The 21275-nt window shown below is 46.7% G+C and overlaps 2 protein-coding genes across 2 annotated transcripts; one reads left to right on the top strand and one right to left on the bottom strand.

Moving 5' to 3' along the window:
• The first annotated feature begins 12517 nt into the window (after positions 1–12517).
• On the top strand, positions 12518–14469 carry LOC6592590. The gene has a single exon (XM_002018036.2). It carries the CDS (start codon positions 12537–12539, stop codon positions 14397–14399), a length of 1863 nt encoding a protein of 620 aa, XP_002018072.2. The 5' UTR covers positions 12518–12536; the 3' UTR covers positions 14400–14469.
• A 2798-nt stretch (positions 14470–17267) lies between these two features.
• Positions 17268–18307, bottom strand: LOC6592591 (trypsin-1). The gene is made up of 2 exons (XM_026985010.1): positions 17651–18307; positions 17268–17597 (listed from the first exon to the last, which is right to left on the bottom strand). The coding sequence occupies exons 1-2, from the start codon at positions 18305–18307 to the stop codon at positions 17268–17270; spliced, it is 987 nt and encodes a 328-aa protein (XP_026840811.1).
• Between the last annotated feature and the right edge of the window lie 2968 nt (positions 18308–21275).

The following is a 21275-nucleotide window of genomic DNA, read 5'->3' as shown; positions in this document are numbered from 1 at the left end:
ATATGCCCAAAGAACAGATGGGGGGAACAGATGGGGAGAGCTCTGGGGAAAGAAAGTACAAAAAATGTCTTCCTGGCCTTGAAATATTGTGAAAATAGGAACCAAAATGCACTGAAAGGTGATGCTCTTTTCCAAAGTTCTCTCATGGGCGCTCTCCCGTTCTGTGTTCTGCTGTATGCTGCCCCTGGAAAGTCCTCTCTCGTTCGCATGCCGCTTCCCCGCCACTGTCAAGCTTTTTTTTTGTTCAAGGGCTTTTGCTAATGCAGTCGCGCTGCGTTCCCTCTCTTTCTAAGCTGGCTTTGAGCTCGAAGCTCAGCTTAAAGCTCACTTAGCGTTCGTTCTCTCTCTGTCGCTGCACTTTTTCGCCTTTTAATGGGCACCCCTTCAGGCTTTTTTTTTTTTGGTATTACACACAAAACACAATGCTGCTCATTTGAATATATATCAATGAAGGTTATGCATAAAGAAACCCCTTTAAAATTAACAACAATTACTCAAAAAAAGCGACAGGGAGAGAGGGGGAGTTAGAAAAAACGAAGCCTAATTCAGTTATCAAAATATGAAAACTCGAGTTACTTTCACCGCTGCCTGGCAACCCACAAAATATCATGATTAATCAGCAACAAAAACAAATAATATGAGAAAAATTCAGGAAAAACCACACAAAAAAACGACGGAGAAGAAGGAAAAGCTAAAGAAAGAACAAACAATGTTGCAGTTATGGCTCAATAAGCTAACAAAAGGTGAACCTCCTCCGACCTCGTGCCTCGAGCCGATGATAAAGCATTTTTCAGCCTCTTTCTGTATTTTGGAACGAAAAGCCGCAAACAACAACAAGAATGGACTTGCATGATGAAGAGAGAAGTAGAAGAAGAAGAAAATATAATGCTAACCACAATGAAAATTGAAAAACATTTATTAGAAGACGGTCTTAGGGGGTGGAGGGGGGAGCACGCACATGCAAAGGAGTAGCACGTTCCGAAAGCCAAAGCTTTTAATACCCAACATTTTTGGACTTGTAGTTCCAGAGATCCAGGTAGTTCTACAGACCTCGCTGGATCGTAATGGTGTCCATGTCAAAACCATAATACCCTCTGCTAGGGTACCTTGAGGAGTCTGAGCCTCAACCCAGGCCTCGATTACATAAGTCTGAGGGTTTAGCCAGGGGGGAACAGGAACAGGCGACTGTGAGGCTACTGGCCGGGGGAATTATTTATGAGGGTTAATAATCGAATCGAACGATTGTTCAGACAAGATAAAGTCCACGGACCTCTCTCGCGCTCCCCTCTCTGTCCCTCTTTCGTCTGCGTTGTGTGCGTTATCTTTGACTCGGCAGAAATCATTTCTCTTCTCGCTCTCCCACTCCCACTTCCACTCTGTGCCCCGCTCTTATGCTGTCTTTTTATGCAAGCAAATGCGGGTGCCTCTCAATGCAGCACTCTCTCTCTCTCTCTCTCTCCCTCTCCTTGTCACTCATTCTTCCGTTTGCCATTTGGCAGCTATCTCTCTCTATTTTTTATAATTTATTCACAAATTTCATCTATTATGGGGATTCTTTTCATTTTTTTTTTTTTGGTTTTTTTTTCGGGTGCGTGGGTGCGAAATTAATAAATTATAAAAAGATAATCAATCATGGAATGCGCTTTTGTGTGTGCTTGGAGCTTGGGGCATGGATCTCCCACGTTGACGGAAGATTTATGTATGGGCAAAAAATGTTTGGAGACAAACGTGGAAATTAATGATGAAGGTCTCTAAGGGAATGGGGAATGGGAACTGATCGTGCATAGATCTATTTTATATGGATGAGCTACTTATAAGGCGTTTTGTATTGGTTTTGTAGGGAAAGGACTTGTAGACCCTCTCGAATCCATTCATTACCAATTCTAATCAAAAATCAATCCCAAACACAAATTCCACTTTACTTGCAACTTATGGGCAACTCTTAAGTTCAGCTGGCCAAAAGCAAAAGGCCAGAAAGACGGACAGACAAGAGCGATAGAAAAGCAACGGCAGCTGGTCAATTACAAAAGAATTACCCGCCGCCACAGAGCCAGAGTTTTGCCTTGCCATTTTCCCGGGGTTTTTTGTCAATTGCAATAAAAATAATCAACATGCATCGGCGGGTCTCTGGGACCTGGGACCTGGTCTCGGGTCTCTGGTCTCCAGTCAGAGATGGAGCTGGAGTCGGAGTCGGAGTTGGGGATTTACGACCCGCATGGGCAACACGTTCAGCGCTGAATAAACTGCAAAATGCAACTGCATTTCGTTGCCATTAACATAATAATGCTGCTGCTGCGGCTAACTCCCTGTTTGCCCCCCTCCTCCTCGTCCATCTGCATCTCCATCTCTCCGTTTATTTGCATTGCACAATTTGAGGCCAAAGTAAATAATCAACTCGCACTAATCTCAAGCCAAACTGCATTTAGCAGAATGTTTTCTCTCCGTCTCCATCTACGTCTCCGTTTGAGCCATTTGGTCAGTCCATTTTGTGGTTACAGCCAAGAAAAAAACGAGAAAGAGTGCAGACCGAAGTCACAGATACCCTGGAAGAGGAAAGCAGACAAATTTCTTTCGGGGGGACTCTTCCCATAGCCACAATTTGATAATAAACTCCAACATCAAGTCTTCTATCCTTAAAACAAATAGCTTTTAGCTTGGGCCAAGACTTGCCTCTAACCAACATTGGTGTACAGATATCCTCCTTGAGAGAAAAACTAGGACTCTGTGGACTTTGCTTGAACGCACTTTGGACCTCAGTTTTCGCATTTGGTTTCGGTTTCGGTTTCGGTTTCTGTTCGCTCTGTCCAGTAGCGCCTTACTCTGGATGGGTGCCGACACTCCTGGACGGACGCTCTGTTTGGACGTGAGCTGTATGCAAATTGCATAATCATCGCCTGATGGCTGGGGGCTTGGGGCATACGAGTAGGGATTACTGAGCACTGAGTCGAGGTACTCTCTGCATCATAAAAATGCAGTTAACTTTGATGGAAGGTTCTAAGTTTCTTTGAATCAGACTAGTCGGTGGGATGGGCGTTGAATAGATCATTTTGATGGTTAAAGGAAATAGCCGATTGTTTCCATCGAATAAGGATGGGTTTGATGGTCTAAAGAATGTGAAAAAATCAATTGGGAATGGATACCCTCGAGTTTCTAATATGATTTTGATCCCGTCATATTCCTAATGATCTAAACCTTAGTTTTCGACAAATCTCATTCAGATCTGTTCAGTTTCCACGAAAAACTTCGCTTCAGCAACCTTGTCGAAGCATCATCTTGTTATTTATCTCTCATTTGGGATCAGTAACCCAAGACGGGGTCTCTGGGTCTCCAAAAAAAAAAACCCCAGCTCCAACTCAATTATGCAAATTCAAGAGACTCCAAACAAATTTGTTCGCCTGTCGTCATCTTTTCGAGTGTCTGTTGTTTAATGATTTCACATTGGTCAACTCGGGCCATAACTTTATAAATATCTAAATATCTAAGGAGACGGACCACATGTCATGCATCTACAAGATATAAATTAGTCGGGCGACAGGTGTAGGCATCTGTGAAGCTTGTTGGGCAAGATTCGTGGGAGCTGGGGGATAAAACTTGATGCAGAAGGAGGGGGACCACAAATTTGTTTAGTTTTTAATGCACAATGACAGGCGAAAGATGGACAGACAGACATCCAAAACCTGATGATGGTGAGGATGATGATGGTCCCCAATTCGTTGTGTGTGTGTGTGTGTGTGTGTTTCGTTGATAAGTCACGTCTCTCATGTCGTCGTTTATTTGTCACCTAATTGGAGTGGGCGCAGATACGAACCAACCATCCCCAATCCCCCCCGCATCCCATAGATATGCAGATACATATATTCGGACATTAGTTTGGCCAATTAAATCCGACTTGAACTTATTTAAAACTATTATCCGAGCGTGGCAAGCAGCTCAAAGCGAAACCGCAGCGCAGCGAACGAACATGCCCCATAATCAGTTCAAACAAATCAACTTTCCCAAAACGGACGAAACGAAACCGCCGAAACCACCGCCGTTCGGTGCAAACCGCCAAAATGCAACCACTTGGCCAGGGATCACAGCTAAATATCCACCGCAAATGCAGGAAAACCATGGTAATAGAAGGGTGGGGGCGGGGACGTGGCTCTCTGGAGATGCAGGTGTGTGTGTGGATTCGAATGGCTCGCTGGGGGCTTGGCCCCCAGTCGAAGCGCCCAAAGATGTTGATGGCGGCTATATGCGATTGAAACTGGCTAATTTTTAACTTTAAAAGGAGACCTCCAACAGAAGAGACTGGATTGTGTGGAGAACTCATTCGAAGCTGTTTATAAAATATAATATCTCTGCAGGACTGCCCACTGCTCTCGGATGGACTTTCGAGAAGGAAATATCTATGAAAACTAAGCATTTTCCCCGTTTCTTTGGTATCTTTAGTTATTCCTTCAACGCAGAGTATTTTATGGTGATTAATCGATTCCCACTGGCAAAGAAAGGAATTAAGTCGGTAATCTACGAGTTTCTGTCTTTTCCAGCACGTATTATATGTAATTCCTCAATCTTCATGGGCCTCTTCGAAGTTCTTCCAGACAAAAGACAGCTGTTGTGCCCAAATTTACCCGGAAAGTGCTACGACAGCTCTCACACCTTTGACACTTTTCTTTAGCGCCCAAACGGAAGTGCTTTGGGGCAAAAGTACTTGCTCAACCTTACTTGACTCCATTTACTAATGCAGTTCACATTTCATTCACACTACGTGGGGATCCCCCCACCCCACCCCACACACACACTCCGGGAAAAGAGAGGGAGAGGGTGAGGGTGAGGGGAGAGAGCTGTGTCAGCTGTGTGCGATCCAGCAGTTGGACAAACATTGCACCAGAGACACCGCCCCGGACGAAAGACGATGCAGAGAGTAAGAGTAAGGGGTAGGGGGTGAGGGGAGTAGGGAAGCTCTTCGGAGATCGCTCGGATGAGTGTCTAATGCGCAACGTGTGACAGTGGCCTGTCATCCGTCTCTCTCTCTCTCGCTCTCTTGCTTACCCTCTCACTTGACATGTTTAGTCGCCTGTCACTTGTGTTCGTTGCTGTACTTCTTAACCCCTGGCTGTCATGGAAATGCGTAGGTGGAATGGATGCACATCCACATGTGAGCTAATCTCTAAGTGGAAATCTTTTTTTCCACTTTTCCCCCTCAGGTTTTCTGTTGAAAATATTAAAAAGCAATTTCAATTCCTCTGGCATTGTTTAGGTTTTTAATTAGCCTCACTTTTTCTCCCTCCCTCTCTCTCTCTCTCTGGCTCGCTCTTCCTCTACTTTCATCTCCAGTCCGCCCCACTTGAGTGTCCACTTGAGAGAGAGAGAGAGCAGCTCCTCCCCTTTTGCTTTCGCTTTATTTGTAAATATTTGCTGTAGTTTTTCCCTACAGAACTTGACGCACGTACAGTCACGCCCCAGCCACTAATTACTCTACACTTGAACTAGATTTGCAACCACTGGAGGAGAGCAGAGCCGAGCAGCGCTGTGGAATGCCATCGCTCTTTGTTGTCCGAGCCTGGAGGATGGATGACAGCTTTGGGTTAAGAGCAGGACCTTGTCTTAGTTTTCATTCGGAATGCAATCAAAAGACGATACGAAGATGCATAACAAAGAGTTAATTAGAGCCATAGAAAGTGGTGCTACAATTACGGAGGAGGGGCGGAGGGCGGAGGGTGCGAGAAAGGTATTTCAATTACCTTGAAGAATGATTCGATCAGATATTCATTTCGATGAATGGCGAATGCATTTAAGAACCCATATTCAAAGGCATGCAATGAATGCGTTTTCCTTACTCCCCCTCCCTACTACCCCCTCCATTCGCCGCCAGTCGGTTGATTGCCTTGGGGGCCCCCACTTGAAACTGTTTCAATATTGTAGGGTTCGATTTGAGTTCCACTTTAAATAGAGACACGTTCCCGCACGAAAACACGAAAGAAACAAACAAACACAACATCGAGAATTACTGTTAACAAACGGCCACAAAAACAACAAAAAAACGAAAGAAGAAAGACTGTGACGCGTCAATATTTGTACATGCATTGCATTTTCACGCCGCATAATTAGACAACGAAATAACACCAGCAACAACCAACAATCAACAATCAACAATCGGGCCTAAAACACAACCGCCGCCATCGTCGACGCCAACTTTAATTTAAATTCAATGCAGACAACCACAACAACAACAATTTCAAAGGCAACTACAACAGAAACTCCATAATTAGATGCCAAAATACCTTTATAGTAAATGTATGCTAATTTGCGAGGCGTTTCGAGGGCTAGAACATTGGACCTGCCTGGCATTCTCAAAGCGCATCTGTGACCCATTTGAAATTGACCATAAAGACGGGGGTAGTGCCAGGGGGGGCAAAGGGAAACGACTGTCAAACAGTTTGACACCTTCAGAGGTTTAGATACAAGAACAGAACATCCAGGCAACGATCTGTGAGCCTAACCCAAGAATATCTCATAATCGCATGCCTATGGGAATCCCCCCCACTCATGAGAATTCCTAGGGTATAATCTCCCATAACAATTCCAAGCCCGACATATGCGTATCACAGCTTATTCTCGGGTCTCACTCACCTTTTTTCAGGACAAATAATTGCCATAAATATATGTATGGGTATTTCGTGCTGCCGACTCTTTGTTTAAATTCTTTAGAGTTTCAATTAATCCTTAAATAGGTTTTCATTTGATTTCAGTCGATGGGACTTTTGTATGAGCGTGTGATTGATTTAAATTAATTGAAAATTCCTTGAATTTTCACGCTGACACACACACAGTGGTGGGGGGGTGGGAGGCCCACTGCTGCCTTCACTTATTGAATTCTTTAGCACTTTGGTCACACTTTTCGCACTGCTTTTACCCAGATTTCAATGGGGAAATCGGGAAATTCCTTGAGCAATAAACAGATAGACGACAGTCGTAACGGTTATCAATCAATGCAATTAGAGGGCCCGTGACGGAATCACGCACACACGCGCACACAGCATGCGGTTTCTTTGTCCTGGCAATGCCCCTCGTTTATGGTTTCCTCTGGCAAGGCTTCACTGTTTTATTTTTGTATTTTCTTTGCGTTTCTTAGCACTTTCTAATTATTTTTTATGCGGCAAACTTTTCTCCTTTTAAAGGCCTTTGCAATGGGAACTTTTACGTAAATTCTCTCAAAAATGCAGCGGAAAAACGCGAGCTTTGAGAGATATACCGCACGCTACGAGAGTATCTTTGAAACTGACGGATGCGGACACTGCCGAACGATCCAATGCTCCCATGCCCCATGTTGCCACGGTCTTACATAGTTGTACTGTATACAAAAACACCCTGCGATATGCCCGATGCCACATGCGAGTGCTCGCTCGGTTTTCGCTTCGGCTTGCCTTCGGTTTATGGCGACGGCTGGCTCTCGTGCGAGTTGGTGCGAAAATCGCATGCGAGAAGCGCTGTCGTGTGAGAGAGAGAGAGTTGTCCAGAGAGCAGAGAGCGTAGAAAGCCGGTTCCTGGTGTATGGGAATTTTCCCAAAACTTTGGGAGTTTCGGTTGTTTGTGAGAAGTATTTAAAATCTTGTTAAAATCGAAATATCCATCTTTATTTTGCGATTTTTCTTAATATTTTTCCTTCTTTTTCTCTATTAAATACAATTTATACAGATTTTATTCCAGTTTTTAAATTTCCTTAAGTCTTGCTATAAACATCCGACGCTCTGGCGACATTTTTATAGCAACTCTCAATCTGCCTCTCTGCGTATTGCTCTCTCCCTCTCACTCTGTTTTGGTGCTCTCGCCAACAGCTGTTTTTTGTTTATTTCGAATAAAATCTCTGGCGCTGTTGTCCGTGATGTGCCCGTGTGTGTGTGTGCGTCTGATAAGCACGTGTATTTTTTCCCCCCATACAAAAGAGAATTTTATGCGGCCACAGGTAGCGGCAATGTTAATGCAAAAATAAACGGAATGTTAACAGAGCAAATTTTGAAGAGGTTTCCCCTCCTCTCGAGTGCAATATATAAAGTTTTCCGTTTCATTTCGGTTTCTACCTGAGCTATAATTTTCCCAACGAACCAACTAATTGGCAGAGCCGGAGCATCCAATTAGCCCAACAAGAAGTTCCCCTATTTGCAATACCCTGTAAAAGTAGGATGTATTGTATTCGAGCAGAAGGTAGGAACACATTTAAGAACCGCAAACTAGAACCAACAGATCATATATTTGTTTAAAATCGTAAAGAAAAACCTGCTAGAATTCCCCATCGATCTGTGTGAGGAGTATCTTTCAGTTGGTGTATCTTTTAATTGTTTATAGCTGTCGTGTTTTCCTTATTTTCTTTCTGCCACGCCCCGTTGACTAAATCAAATGGCACGCAGAATTGCTGAAATCCACCGCGCAATCAATTAAAAATATTTCCAAATTCATACGAAATAGCAGGCGCCACTGGGAGAAACATTAGAAACTTTCAAGAGGGTGTGGCGGTAGGTGGGGCGGGGGGCGAGGGGATGTCTGTTTCTGCTCTCTGGAAAAATCAGCAAATGTGTCACCAAAAGAACGAGCAAAAAACTGCACGGGAATTCTGCTTGATGTAGAAAGAAACGCATTAATTTGGCTCGTTATGATTATTGCGCCACGCCAGGCCACGCCTCTGTGCAGACCCATGCCCCATGCCCCTGGACCCGGCGGAGAGCCAGTGGAAGCCACGGCTCCAAGTGGAGCATATGGAAATGCCTTGAGTAATATGTCTGGAGTGTGGTGCACAGACCAAACTCTGACCCCGCAGCCGTCTGTCCCCTGTACTGCTCCCCGTCACCGTACCCCGCTCCCCGGCCCGGAGAGGCCACCGCCAAAGGCGCACGTTAAGCGAATCGTGCACACGCCCCATGACGATGATTAATTACCTTTTTGGATGCCTTCTGCCTTGTTGTTGGATGTATCTTTGTATCTGGTATCTTGTGCACATTTCACTTATGCACGCCTCACGCTTTGGTGGATCGCTGGCGAGTCTGAGACGGCGGCAGAGAGGGCGGCAGAACCCGCTTTCGGGGGTTCGTTTGTCGCTGATGAAGTTGTATTATTTATCGTAAAATGATTTCTGTTTTCGCACTCTCTGCGGTAAAAAAGAGGCAGAATAACCAGAAGATGATGAAATGAACGAGAGACTTGGGAAGAACATTATCGAAAACTATGTTGCTAGCCACAAATTCGATTCCCAATGATCCATATAACTTCATGGAATAATTGGGACCCAACCATAACTCTGCTCTTCATTATCGTCCATACCATCTATAATCTATTGGCAGTTTCATTTGGGACACACATATGTTGCCTTAAGCAGTCCCTACTGCCTGGAAACTCAGTGAAAAAAAAACACATATCAAGTGTCCCGGCGTAACCCGCTCGGCGATGGTTCGGGGAGGGGGGAGGACTACATTTCACAGAAATTCGAGACCGCGCAAACAGTCAATGAACCAAAACAGAAAGAAAACAAAAGGGGGCCACCACAAAGAAAAAACAAATACTAAAAGAAAAGAGAGAGAGAGAGAGAGAGAGAGAGACGAAAGGGAAAGAAAAATATAAAATGTACAACAATTTGACATCTGTTTCAACAAAATTCGTGGCCCAAGGAAGGAACAACCCGGGCAAGGAGTAAGCAAAAGGATGTCACGTAGATTGACTTGTTCAACAGCAGACAAAAGGAGCTCCAAGTTTTTGGACAGAAGGAAGGACCTCCTCCTCAAGAGTTACTCCACAATTCGTGTGACAAATGCCAAGGGTTAATGATATCTTTTTCTTTTCTCAGTTCTCTTCGGTTCGGTGCTATTGGAAATGGAGTTGGAGTTGCAGTTGGAGTTGTGTTAATTATCTGCTCGCTCTCTTCCACTAGAGAACGGGAGTTTTAACGCTTCATTAGAGACCAGCCAAGAGACGACTGATTGAAGAACAGCCGCAGACGAGGGGTGAAAGCGATACACAGCAGATCGTTAGAGCGGTAGCGGAGTGAGGGGGGAGTTTTAAACACATTTAGTCAAAAATTTGTAGAGAAGGAAAATATCAAATTACCAAAAAACGGGAGTTGCCTTCTAGCCTTCGAGGGCATGGATATTCTAGAGAAAGAGCACAGGCACATTAGGCATTCAATTAGTCGGAATTTGTACAGGGATCTCAGAGATACTCGTATGAAGGAGGCTTATAAGAGTACCAGCTTCAGATCCGATATTCAGGTCTTTGTTTCTCTTAAGCTTTTCCCCAGAAATCCTTTCCTTCATTAAGAGTATTGAAATAATTACTATATTCCAGCCGAAGAGCTCCAAGGAAAGACCATTAATATGTATTTTAGGCATGCAACAATTTTGAATAATGATTTTTCAACATGTATACCCCACTAATTGTCAGACCACAGCTTGGCTGCCCTTAATATGCACTCACAAAATTATGAGAAATTATTCATTTATATTAATTTACTCGGAGAACGCAAAGGCAGCCCCAAGGTTCGGCTTTGGCATGTGGAAAATGATTGATGGATGGATGGGATCTCTCTCTCTCGAGTGAGTCACACGCATGAGAGTGACTCATACTAAATAATCGAAAATGGTATTGGAATCCGAATCGGAATCGGAATAAGAATCAGAATCAGCATTCGAGTCGTAAAAAGTACAGACAGGAAGCAGGCAGACAGACAGCTGTACGGCGTGGGGCATTCATGTTCTTCTTGTTTCTAGTTTTATGGCATTCAAAACAATAGTCTCAAAGTAGCGCCACATAAACCATAAAAATGCACAATCTACGGCCACTTGACACGCATTAAACCACAAAAAGTGCCGACGGCGGTCGCCTCTAAACAATTTTTTTAATGATCCATATTTTTTATTTTTATTTTTTTTTTTGAATATTTAAAGAGATCGCTCGAAACAGCTGTCACAGGCCCGTCCAGTCGATCATCGGTTATCATTTGTCCAGATAACACGCACAGGAGCAAAGACCCCCCCCCCCCTCCCCCTCCCCCCTCTCTCTACAGAGTTAAAACGAAACCGAAATCGAAACTCGACGAAAACTGGCTCTCTGTGAAGTGGGGGCTACCGTCACAAGAAAAAAATCCAAAAAAATAGCGGAAAAAAGTATGTTAAAAAAAAAGACACGAATGAATGTTGCAGGTCATGTTTCGACCAAGGGATACCCGTTGAACAGATTTACTAGTGGGTGAAAAAAGTGCCCCACTTATAAGAAATACAGAAAATGATGAGGCCTCATGATATCCACAGAAAGAACTCCCCCCAAAAAGGAGGGGAAACTGATATCTTTCAAATAGTGTATGCCACAAAAAGAAGAAGATCACCTTTTGCCTGTTACCTCTATAAAAACTGCATAAATCGATGGCAAACATACCGAGAGGAAGCAGTGTGACTAACGCCTGAAACAATGTCAAAATCACGTGCCTGAAGGAGCACTTTTTTGCCGCCGTGTGTTGGGGCTTGTAAATTTATTCGTCATATTCCATTCCAGCGGCGTTTCGCTACCATTCGACGAGGGATATTATCAACTTTATCATGAACTTTGATGGACAAATGGCGGGCAATAAAAGGAAAGAGTATTCACTGGGTAATGTTTCACACATGAAATTATTGTATGATATTTCCTGCTAGTCAGTGTTTTTACTCCAACTCCTGTGCAGCAAAAAAATGTCACATTTCGGGACATGCACGTTCATCCATCCGTCCATCCCGTCCGGCTCCGTCCCGTCCGTTCAACCCGTTTCCATCATCAGCATTCAGTCCTGTCGTTGGTGCACATTGGACGCCTCATGATTAAAGGATGTTTATTAAATATTCATGTAAATGTCAATTTAAAGCTACTGTTATGGAACTCTACGTTCGCCCCCCTCCCTCCCTTCCCCCACTCCACGCGCATGTGCCGCCCACTATCTCCCCGCCCCCTTTTGATTGGGGCAGACCAGTGGCGGCATTTTTTTTTGTTCCTGTTGTATGCTTATTGATACAGCGCGTGGATTCCCTTGCCCCCTGCCACCCTTTGAACTGTGCCGCCCTTAGTGCGTGACGGGCGACAGGAAGGAGGGTTGAATGGGGGCTTTGGGGGTTGCGGAACAATAGATTTATTGCAAACCATACATGAAATGCATTCAAATGGAATGAAATGCGAGTTTTGTTTGGTATTTGATATTCTTTGTGTCTTTGGAAATTTGCATTTATAGACTCCCCCACTCCCCCACTCCCCCCCACCCTCCACCTCTGCAGGGTTAAAGTTTATTTCGATGAATTTAATGACACATCACGATCAAATTCAGCAAAATTCTACAACACTTGAAGGAGAAAGTAAAAATACCAGAAACGTTTTGCAACACTGATGCTTTCACTTTGGAAAGTATGGCAGCTTTCTCCTGCCGTTTGACGTCAAAGTGTAGAATTATTTTCGTGCCGACAAGCGGACAAAAACAAAGTCCAAGAATAAATTTGTAATCAAAAAAACAAAAAAAAAAACAAAAAAAACAAACGGAACAACACGCAATGTCCGGTCGTCAAAATTCTCCGCGCATCGGAGAAGAGGCTGCACTGGACGAGGCTCGTGACGCGGGAGGAGGCACCTACGACACGGACGACTGGCAGAAGATATTCCACGGAGAGCCACCCGCGCCCGGCATCGTGCTGGCCGAAGGTGCCCACGATCAGGAGCTGCGGCAGTTTCTGGACACCCTCGACGATGAAGACGGTGCGAATGCGCTGGACGATGTCCCGGAGGTGGAGGTTTGCCCAAAGCCGGCGACTATCGCCGACGATGAGGTAATCCCCACTAGAGTCCGCCAGAAGATGAAAAAGAAGCTGCTGAAGAAGCGGGCCGGAGGAAGGTTGAAGGAAAAGAGGACGGCCGGAGTGCGGCAGCAGAGGCCCCGCGTGACGAGGCGCATCTTGCGTCGCCGACTTGCTGCCTACTCGTTTGTCCAGAAGCTGTACCTGGCCACCAACAGCCGCCGCATTGACTTCCTCAATTGGTCGAAGAAGGGCAAGCACCTGCTGCTCGAGTATGTGGCGCTGCAGGAGCATTTGCTGGGGTCCCGGTCCCTGTTCAGTTGCAACAGCGTCCTCCAGTTCACGGAGCAGCTGTTGAACCACGGCTTTGTGCGTGTGCTGGACCACGACCTGCAGGATCTGCCCAAGAGCTCTATAGTCTTGGTCTTCCAGCATGCCAACTTCGTAATGGGTGTGCCGAAAAAGATCTGCCACATAAGAAGCCTCAAACCGCAAGAGAAAAAGGAGACACCCACAACGCAACAGAAGCAGCAGCAGAAGGACCTCTGCTTCTCCTTCAACTCCTATCTGTCGCCCCTGCAGATGGCACGCTGCCGCCTCCGCACGGAGCTGAGCTACCATTCCGACGTGGCTGTGCTGCAGGAACACGCCAATGCCTCCAACAGGCCGGTGGCCAAGCGCGGGGGCCGGCCGGCAGCCATCCTGGAGACCACCGTGGAGCAGCAGCTGGTGGCCAAGACGGACAAGATCGTGAACCCGTACGAGTCGGTGGCCAAGATACTCACCAAGCAGGTGCCCTCGTTTGCCGGCTACTACGGCAACGTGCCGCCCCCGAAGCTGCAGGACTTCTTCCAGGAGTACATGCCCCGCTACGGCATCAAGATCAGCGGCTACAAGCAGATCGTGATCGACGGCCACAACAAGTCGGGCGACTTCAACCAGAACCTACCCATTGGTGTGGACTACTCCGACGAAGAGAAGGATGCTGCCGCAGATGCCAAGAAGGATGCCTTTGACCTCGAGGAGGTCATGCAGCAGCTGTGCGATGACGCTGGCGACGGCGACGGCGACGGCAGCGGCAGCGGCAGCACATCCAAACCCAAGGAGAAGCCCAAACCGATCAAGTCCAAAAAAAAGAAGTACAACAAAGGCTCGAAATCCAACGCGCTCCTGGAGTCCAGCTCCAGCTCCAGTTCCAGCGAAGACGAAGACGAAGACAAAGGAGCTTCCTCGTCGTTGGAGCTGTTTCTGAACGAGAACAACGGCACCTACAAGTTTGTAAAGAAAACCAAGGACGAAAACAAGCTGCCCCAAGGGATAAGGGCACAGAAAACGACAAAGAATCGTCTGCAGGGAGTTGATCGAGAAACCGGCGACGAACCATTGCCCAAGAAGTCCAAGAAGGAGGCCGCTGTCGAGCTCCTCCCCGACGATAACGAGGACTCAGGGCAGAAGATCTTGATGAGCGAGGAGGACGAGCTGATGGACTTTGCCGTCGACGACGACGACGACGATGAGGAGTACATCGACCAGAAGGTGCTGCGCCGCACAGCCTCACAGCCGGCAGCCAAGCGCCGCAGCTACGATTTCCGCAAATCCAAGCTCACCCTCCCAAAGGAATAAGTTTTTGTTTAGAATATGATGTATATAAGAATGAAAAGGAAACCAGAGTACAACAAAAAAGTGATGTACTTTCGCTCATAAAACTTGTATCTTTAGATCTATATGAGCACCAGCCTCATCTCTTATCTATTCTCTTCTCGAACACCTCTAACCACAGCACCTTTTCTATGCGAGGCCCATTAACCATTATTTCCATTCGAAATTTCCATTTCTTTAGAGGGCCATCATTTCGGACCTTTCGGCCGCTTATCGGCTTTTGATCTCTCACGCCCTCAGTGCCCCATTACGAGGGCCAATCTGGAAATATCTTACCAATTCGAAACGAAACAAGCACCCACTCTCGGGGCGAGGGCGAGGGCGATGGCGAGGGAGAGACCAAAGCCAGACAGGGGCACAATCAGTCGGATGTTTACAAGTTTTATGAGCCACCAAATAACAAGATGAAGCAGGCAACCGAAAACCGAAAACCGAAACCCCAACGCGGGACCCACAGTCCAATCGAAGGGATTTCGCCTGGAGACTCGCAAAAATAAGTATTCTTTATTTTTATTCTTTTTGCATTTAACCCAGCGTGAGGTGGGACACGATTTTTATCGTCTTTAATTTGCTTTTTATTTGATATCATATTTCAGGGACAAGCAGTACCTCCGAGAGCTTCAAAGCGTTGAAAACAAACAGCAAGCAGCACTTGCCTGCCACACATCTCTCTCTCTCTCTCTCTCTGTCTCTCTCTCTCTGTGCCTGTGGCTCTGGCAAGACGTCATAATGCCATAAAAATGTCACATACTTTTAATAACTTTATGACAGCTACAAAATCATAAACAAAATGCTCTGACAGCCCCCTGGCTCTGGAGCGTGTGTGTGTGCTGCGGCCGAGATCTTTTGGGAGTCATCATAATGAGATGTGTCATGTTTTGCCTTCTGAGAAATGTGTTTCTTCTGCCGAGGACTCGTCCCCCCAAGAGCCTTCATTATGAACATGACGGGTCGATTATTAAATTTGATGTTCAATGATGTCTTTTAGGGGACTCTGAACCTGAGATGACATCGATTTGGTGTGCCTACCTGTAAGGGTAGAAGTCAGAGTGGGGTAGATATATTCCATAGAGCCTAAGTTTCGATTAGAAGCCCTCGTCGATTCTGCGAAAAGTCTTGATGGATTTAAGAAACCCCTCTCATTTATGGACCTACCTTTCAGGCCCTTTTCTGACCCCCTTAAGGCCGGTGAGTGTCTTTTCGCTGCTTTTCTGCTAGCTATATGTCCTGTACTCTTTCCTCCCTCACGCACTCTATCCAACTCGAAAGTCCCATCATCTCTCGCCTCCACACACACACACACACACAGACAGCGATCAGACATGGCCAAAAAGTCCGCAGTCGGAGCTTTAGTTTCAAGGCATAAATTCGCTTTGCCGCAGAAATTATGGAACCAGAAATAAAGTCGAGACTTTTGCTGCATTATAATGAAGCCGCCAAATGCAAGGGAGCGGGGAGCGGGCACTGGGGGGCAAGAAGGGGGCCACAGAGGAGAGTTATTAAATGCCAAGTTATTTGTCGTTTAGCTGGAAATCCATGCAGGTCGGCGGCAGTACTTTAACTTCTTTTTTTTTCCCCCCCGTTTCGGTTTCGGTTTTGGTTTTGGTTTTGGTTTCTTGTGTTTTTGAGACTTCTTTACGACTTTGAGTAGGAAATGTTTACGAGTTTCTCCGGGTGAGACAAATTTATTGGCAAAGTATAAATGGTTTCTTTACTGTTCATTTCTGTTCGTTTCTGGCCGTTTTTTTGTCTGGCTTTAATATGAAGTCGTAAAGATTTTTAATGATGCATGGCGTTTGTAAAACTATTTACATATGCATCAACATATATGCTTTATGGAGGAGGCTCCACTCCACTCCACTCCACTCAAGCCCCAACGACGTGGGGCGTGGGGCGTGCTTTTCTTCAGGGTTTGGCAATCTCACAGCCGAATGGAGTGTGGAGTGTGGACTTTGGAGTTTTGGGCACATTAATAGATAGAATTTTAATGGTCAAGATGGTCGGTTTTATTTGGGGAAGTGCCGTTGGAAAAGCTTGTCTTTGCTGATTGAAAACATCTTTAATCGTAAAGGAATTCTTAGACCATAAAGCACCATCTTTTTGTATCCCCACAGGCCGTTTCGATGGTCTTTTAATGAACTTTTTACTGGTGGAACATTTCCGAATGGGATCTTCTAGAATAAATCATAGTTGCAAACTTCCTCTTCGAATGCCAAATCGAAACTCAATTTGCCATTTCCCCCCCATATCCCTTGAGTAGATAATTTGTTGCGCATTTGTTAAGAACTTTATGCTTATGCTTTTGGCCAAATTTCAACTTTACATAAACGCTTTTGCCGTACAGGAGATACTACTACCCCGTGCCCGGGGTACTGAGGAGGGGTCTCTAAAATAGCCGCAAATATTCCGAGCAATTTATTGTGGAGTGGAGAAGTTGCTCCTCCGAGTTTGGCGCGTGTCCTTGGGCTTTCCTTGTGTTATTTTTTGTTGTGGGGTATTTCGGAAGGTAGAGCAATTTTATGATTGCACAAATGCAAAATGCATAACAATCACAATTGCACAAAATATTTCGCCAGCAAATTGGGATTTATGTGCATGAGATATGGCCTCGTGCCTTGGGATAACTTTTACGGAGGAGGAGGAGGAGGAGCAGCGGCGGATGGAAAGAAGGATCCTCTGAGCCCACCTATCGAGAGTTGTAACCCAGTTTCAAATTGCTTTTTTATTTGCCCAATGCCTTTGGGGAATGCGACTGCAGATATGGTTGTGGTTATGGTTATGGATATGGATACGGATGTTTCCCCCAAGTAGTTTTGGATGCTGCCACAACAGTTAGTAGTCCTCCTCGGGACGGGGTATGCAGTGACAGGCCGCGGGAGTATTCGCACTTAGCCAGCGCAGATACTGGCCGACCCTCGTGTAGACGCCGGGGGTGTTGGGTCGGGCACAGCCCACGCCCCACGATACGATCCCCGCGAGCTGGTACTGGCCCGGCATCTCGTCGAAGGTCGCCTGCAGGGGCCCGCCACTGTCGCCGCTGCAGGCGTCCTTCCCGCCCTCGGGCAGCAGTCCGGCGCACAGCATATTGTCCGTGATCTGTCCGGGCGTGTAGGCAGTTTCGTTGCGGCACTCGCTTTGGGGTATTACGAGTACGTCCACCTCCTGAAACGGGACAAGGTCCATGAGAGTTCTCGGCTCTTTCGCCTTTACAATACCTGCAACGTTTCGGTGGCAAAACCGTCCTCTGTCTGGGCCCCCCAACCCGCGACAATGGCCATCTCGTGGTCGAAGCTGTGGCCTTGTCTGGGCAGGCAAATGGGTCTCAGGTGTGGGCCCTGCAGGTCCATGGGTTGACTGAGACGCAGCAGGGCGATGTCGTTGTCGAAGGTACGCGGATTGTAGAGCTCATGGACCCTGACCTTCGAGACGGATCTCTCAACCAGGAGATCCACGTTCGGGTGACTGCGATTGTGCTCGAGGAACCGCAGGGAGAGCAGCTCCGCTGGGACTCCCTCCACACAATGGGCGGCTGTGAGCACGTACAGATCGTTGATCAGGGATCCGGCGCAGTAGAAGTGTTCATGGATCAAAACGACGGCCAGCCATGGATACTGATGGACACGCGTCTCCTGTCCCCCCACGATCTTGTGCAGGGTGTTGACCAGGCCACAGCGACACGTGCTGCACTCTCTGTCGACGCCACTCGTAGGAGGGGCAGTGGGTCTCCTCGTCGTCGTAGTCGTCAGTGGCGGCGGTGGCGGCGGCGGCAAAAATATCGATGCCAGCCACTCGAAAAGGCTTCCCTGCCTGGGCAGCATGTATCCTTCGGCCAAGGCCACACAGCAGCCGAGGATGATCCACTGTAGCTGCATCTTGCCTGGACTTGGGGCAACTAAGCTCTCGGCCTCGAATGATGATCGGTTTTAAGCTGAAAACTCACCTGCGAACGCCCCTCCTCGAATCTAGTCGAGGCCTTGTCCGGGCAGCTTTTCATTTGCCAAACACATTTTCCGCGCTGTCGCACAAATGAATTCATGAAATGTTTGCCATCAAAGTGTAAAGGCCCCCCAGGCGGCAGCCCCAGCCCGCACCGGAAGAGTGTGTGTGGAGGGGCGGGGGGTTATTTTTTGGAAGGGGCTGCACTTTTCATGAATCGGAAATTCAAGTACCTTTAGTGGAGCAAACGAGTAGTAATTAATTGAATTTAATTTGTGGGATTTTGTGATGAGAGATTTGAGATTTAATGCCGTGAAAGCTACAAACCCGATTGACCTATTTCCCCCTCCTTCCACCTGTATCCCACATTCCATGCCATGTCTTGGCGTTCCCCAATTTCCACATTGCCCTCTCGAAACTATTCAACGAAATATTATGCAAATCAAAGGCCCAATAAGCTGTCCAATCAGGAGAGTTGACACTCAACCCGAGATGCCATCGGCTGGCTGAATGCCTGAATGCCTGCCTGCCCCATGGCTCCCAGGCTCCCAGGCTGCCGGACATGTCGTCTGCCTCTGTTGTAAGCTGGCACAATAATCTGTAATAGGCTTAGGCCTGAAATATTGACGCTTAGTGACCGCTTAGTGGATGCCAAATGACTAAGTAACATCATCTCTTGTCGCCTCGCAGCCTCCCTCCTCCCTTCGGTTAGGAGTAATTAGAAGAGCGAGAGCACAGGCTCGAGGAGCTTTGAAAATTAGTGAAACAGTTTGCGGGTGTGTGTGTGTGTGTGTGTGTGTGTGTGTGTGTGTGTAAGCCGCTTACGAGGGAAAGCCTTTTCCGGGATTGGGTGCCAGGGGGGGGGGGGGGGCGATTCGACTTTGACTAATTGAATTTTCTTTTTTTCGGGGGGAATATCCATTCAAGCAAAACAGTACACTGTGTACCCCCGCTCCCCCCCCCCCCCCCCCCCACAGTTAGCACACGACTTCAATTTCAATTGCCACGCCCACATACGGACATAGGTTTCATGCTTCAACGCCCAAATGGTAGCATTTCCTCAGCTCTCTTGATGAGCGCTCTCCAAGTGGTCGCCGGGGAGTGGCGGGGGGGTAGTAAATTGTCCAATTATAAAACTGCGTAGGCCAGGTAGCAGCCCAACCAGTAGCCAGTAGCTGGAGTCGTCTCGGAGAGCAACTCGAGAACTCCCCATGTTCCCTGTCACTGTGCTTAATTGATATTTATGGAAATGGGATTTCTGTCCGGGAAAGTGGAGCATGTGGGGAGATTTACAAGCCACAACATTGAACTTCATTCAGCGACGGCTCATTAGAGAGAGGGAGAGACTGGGACTGGACTGCATTCAACTTTAGCCAAGAAGTGAAACAAAAAAACAATGCGAGAAGCCTGAAAAAGTAATCCACTGACCCACAACTGCAGGCCGAAGCCAGAGCCGGAGCCGGAGTCTGGCACTCCAGGAAGGAGATGTTTCTGCAGCTTTTGTCTAAGAAATATCGCTTAACTGTGGCCAAAGCAATAAACATGTCCGAAGTGGGCCAAAAAGTTTTGGCTATCCGCAAGTTTTGTGGCAAAAGAAAACCAATTAAAAAATTCCTGAGAACAAAGAACTGTGCCACTAGCAAACAAATAAATATTTAATAATAATTTCAACTATAGAATGTATCTTTATCTCAAGCGAATGTCTGCGTACTGCGTACTGTGTAGGCTGGCCCAAATATTTATTTATGCTTATATAAAATATCTTGACTTGCAGCATGCCCCAAAGCCACTACTTGGTTGTAAGACATGAGCTCTTGGCCGCTATCCTGACAGCATCGGGCTTTAAAATACGGGCTTACAAAACACCAGGCTTCCCCCCCCCCGCCCAGGAGGGGTTGGGCAACTTTTAATTAAAAGCAACATTTTCACAGGCCACGGTACAAGCTTATTAACAGTTAGCCAGTGTCCGTTGCCGCTTCGGCGGAGCAACAACAACTGTCAATTGATAAACAAGTCAACTGTCACTTAGGCCCAACATTGATAGCGACGACGACTACAAGGAGGACGAGGAGGAGTGCCCGGAGGACGAGGACGTATCGTTAATCAGGCAAAGTGTCCGCAGAGGAGTCCAATCGAATCCTGCTGCGCCTCCACCCAGTGCCAGTGCCAGTGCCAGTCCCAGTGCCAGTGCCGACTCCATCTCCATCTACCGCCCCATAGCCCCAACTCCCCAACTCCCCAACTCCACTTGTTGCTGGCGGCTGATGGCGATAAGCCACGACACATGTCACAAGATTTTTTTTCTGTTTTATTTTTAGTACTGCATTTTCTCATTTTATATGTTTTATTTCTTATTTTAATCAAAAGTGGAAATTAAACGCGGCTAATGAAGATTTTAATTGCGTGCAACATCGGAGTGGAATTGCATGTGGGTTTTGTGGTCGCCCGCCTCTGTCTGGCGCACATTCTAGCCTTTATATATGTACATACATGTATATACAGACTGCCTGCTGCTTAGGATTTACATGATCAGCGTTTGTTGCAACACGCAATCGATGGTTCGCTTAGAGGGGCGGAGAGAGGGAAACTGCTTGAAGCAGACTCTCTCGCATTTAAACCACTTTTGGCCGAAAGCCACTTATGACAGGAGGTCCAGGCACAGTGGGCATCAGACAGGGAAACGACTAGATGGAGTCCTCATCAGACATATGTAGACAAGTAGGAAAACCTCCTATCCGTTCTCTAGTAACCATCACTCCTCATGAACCCTCTCCCAATTCAGGGGACCGTCAGCTATCATCAAACGGTTAGACAGCAATTGATTGCCCAGACAATAGAGATACGGACACACAAGTTCCTTTGTCATGCGACCAATTTACATAGAGCAGGTCGCACCACCACCTC

Source organism: Drosophila persimilis, unplaced genomic scaffold (genome assembly GCF_003286085.1).
Source record: "Drosophila persimilis strain 14011-0111.01,24,50 unplaced genomic scaffold, DperRS2 tig00000002-arrow-pilon, whole genome shotgun sequence".
NCBI classification, from domain to species: Eukaryota; Metazoa; Arthropoda; class Insecta; order Diptera; family Drosophilidae; genus Drosophila; species Drosophila persimilis.
This window is presented reverse-complemented; position numbering and strand designations above follow the sequence as displayed.